Below are 2,500 nucleotides of genomic sequence, written 5' to 3' on the forward strand. Positions count from 1 at the left end.
CCCTTCACTGAAGATCAGGGTCGATCGGCGGTGCAACCCACAAGGGGATCCCACCAATCAGCTTCCTTGCGTCTTACGGGTTTAATCGCCCGTTGACTCGCACACAATGCAGACTCCTTGGTCCGTGTTTCAAGACGGGCCGAATGGGGAGTGTCGCAACCGAGGTTGCAGCGAAAAATAATATAAAATAATGTAGAGCCGCCACCAATTTATTTAGGAAAATTGGAACACTCAAAATAAATTCAAACTAGTCTGCGATTAGAGATCTAAATTCGGAAGTCACTTACATGTGGGGAAGGTTTTAGCACCCCACGATGTTCGTTTAGAAAAACGGTACCTCTAATTAATTGTGCAAAATCTAATAACTTTAAACCTACGTATTAAAAAAAAGATTTAATATTATTATTACATGATTCTAATTAGATAAATAAAAAAGATTATTTATTGATTAGGCCCGACAAGCTTTGAAGCTTGCGACTACGTATTCCCCATTGTGCAGTGGAGTCTTCAAGGCCACGTAGTTCTTATAATATTTTTAGATTGGTTTGTGTTTTTTATTTTGAAAAGATTTGATATATTAATTAACATGTTTTATTTGTAGAAAAGAGATAATTTTAAGTTGGTGGGTGTATTTTATTTATAAAAACAGCCAACCATTAAGAATTCACGTTAGTTTAAATTGATATTTTGAAAGATTTGTGTTTTGATTATATGAATGAGAGGAAAGGAAATAAACCTGCCGTTATTAACATATTTAGATTATATTGTTTTTAAATTAAAGAATCCGATCCCCTTTTATAAAAAAATAATCCTGTACTGGGGAAGACGAAGAAAAAAAGAAACGGAACATTACCTAATCTTTGTCACTCAAAAAGAACTAAGTTAGTTTCTAATATATATACAAAATAGTGATGAAGTGAGGGAAGCCAAAGTTGGTGACATTTAAACTTGGAATTTGGAAACAAACCCATTATTTTCACATACTTTATGTACAGAGAAGAAGAAAAACATTACCTTTTCAATTACGTATAGAATCAAAACAAAATTGCAAGCATGTAATGCATAGGTTTGCTTTTCCGCTTGATGATCTTGCTACTGGAAATTCATTCTCACACTCACACTTAATATCTTGTATTTTAGAGTTGCAGTTCAAAGACGGAACTATAACTCAAAAGTGAACACTCAGTTTTTCCCTCACTCTCTGAACTTGATCTCACCACAAAAACCCTCTCTCTATTTATAGCTGCAGGTCTAGGGTTTCTTGCTCACCACTCCTAGAATATTCTTGGCAATCATTCCTCACCATTTTTAAAGAGCAAGAAAAGCCCATATAAAATAAACTAATTTATTTTTGGTATTTATTATTTATTTTCGTATTTATTTATTTAATTAATATTATAATTCTGCAATCATTTAATTAATTACTATAAATATAATTTTGAATGCTAATTTTTATATTAAATTAAGTTTATTAAAAGTAGGACAAAATTGGGTGCTGACAGGGAGCCCACAGGCCGACGCCAGGAGCACGCAGGTGCCGAAGCACGCCGAGACGGCGCGTGCTGCCATCCACAATCATGGTGATGACGTCTCCACAAGCATATCAACAGCCTGGGCATAGGCCACCACCACAATCCACATCGGTCAATGTCCCGAGTTGATTGGCGGACCGGCTTGCACCGTTCCACATCCGACCGAGACACATCGCCGGCCCCCATCCGCTTCCCTCCCGACAATTTCAAGCACTCTTTTACTCTCTTTTCAAAGTCCTTTTCATCTTTCCCTCGCGATACTTGTTCGCTATCGGTCTCTCGCCAATATTTAGCCTTGGACGGAATTTACCGCCCGATTAGGGCTGCATTCCCAAACAACCCGACTCGCCGACAACGCCTCGTGGTGCGACAGGGTCCGGGCACAACGGGGCTCTCACCCTCTCTGGCGCCCCCTTCCAGGGGACTTGGGCCCGGTCCGCCACTGAGGACGCTTCTCCAGACTACAATTCAGACGCCTTAGGCGACCGATTCTCATGGTGGGCTCTTCCCGGTTCGCTCGCCGTTGTTACTAAGGGAATCCTTGTTAGTTTCTTTTCCTCCACTTATTGATATGCTTAAACTCAGCGGGTAGCCCCGCCTGACCTGAGGTCTCATTGTGAGCATGGTTACACCACGCATGCAGGTTTCTGGGGCCAAAGCAAGATAAAGTCTCCTATGATTGGTCTCGAGGGCTACTCAGCCACCAAACATCATGGAACATTGTACCATGAACCCAATTTTAAGCCAACCGTGAGCCTGGACTCGCGGGAGGCCAACATTCACCCCACACGCCGCATAGCACGAGGCATTTGGCGTTGGGACAACGATGTGTAACACCCAGGCAGACGTGCCCTCAACCTAATGGCTTCGAGCGCAACTTGCGTTCAAAGACTCGATGGTTCACATGATTCTGCAATTCACACCAAGTATCGCATTTCGCTACGTTCTTCATCGATGCGAGAGCCGAG

The 2,500-nt window shown here is 41.6% G+C and overlaps 1 protein-coding gene and 1 non-coding gene across 2 annotated transcripts in view; both read right to left on the reverse strand.

Moving 5' to 3' along the window:
* Positions 1–1,497: 1,497 nt before the first annotated feature.
* Positions 1,498–2,141, reverse strand: LOC130748175 (uncharacterized). Its single transcript, XM_057601337.1, has one exon. The coding sequence runs from the start codon at positions 1,703–1,705 to the stop codon at positions 1,604–1,606; it is 102 nt and encodes a 33-aa protein (XP_057457320.1). The 5' UTR covers positions 1,706–2,141; the 3' UTR covers positions 1,498–1,603.
* A 222-nt stretch (positions 2,142–2,363) lies between these two features.
* The window catches only part of LOC130709583 (5.8S ribosomal RNA), a 156-nt gene continuing 19 nt past the window's right edge, over positions 2,364–2,500 (reverse strand). Inside the window, exon 1 of the ribosomal RNA XR_009010060.1 lies at positions 2,364–2,500. This exon is cut by the window's right edge and continues 19 nt beyond it. This is a non-coding gene — a ribosomal RNA (5.8S ribosomal RNA).

This window comes from Lotus japonicus, chromosome 3 (assembly GCF_012489685.1).
Source record: "Lotus japonicus ecotype B-129 chromosome 3, LjGifu_v1.2".
Lineage (NCBI taxonomy): Eukaryota > Viridiplantae > Streptophyta > Magnoliopsida > Fabales > Fabaceae > Lotus > Lotus japonicus.

What these genes read in the sequence shown, in the direction of transcription:
- LOC130748175 (XM_057601337.1), bottom strand. Translation starts at nt 1,705, where the DNA reads ATGTGTCTCGGTCGGATGTGGAACGGTGCAAGCCGGTCCGCCAATCAA.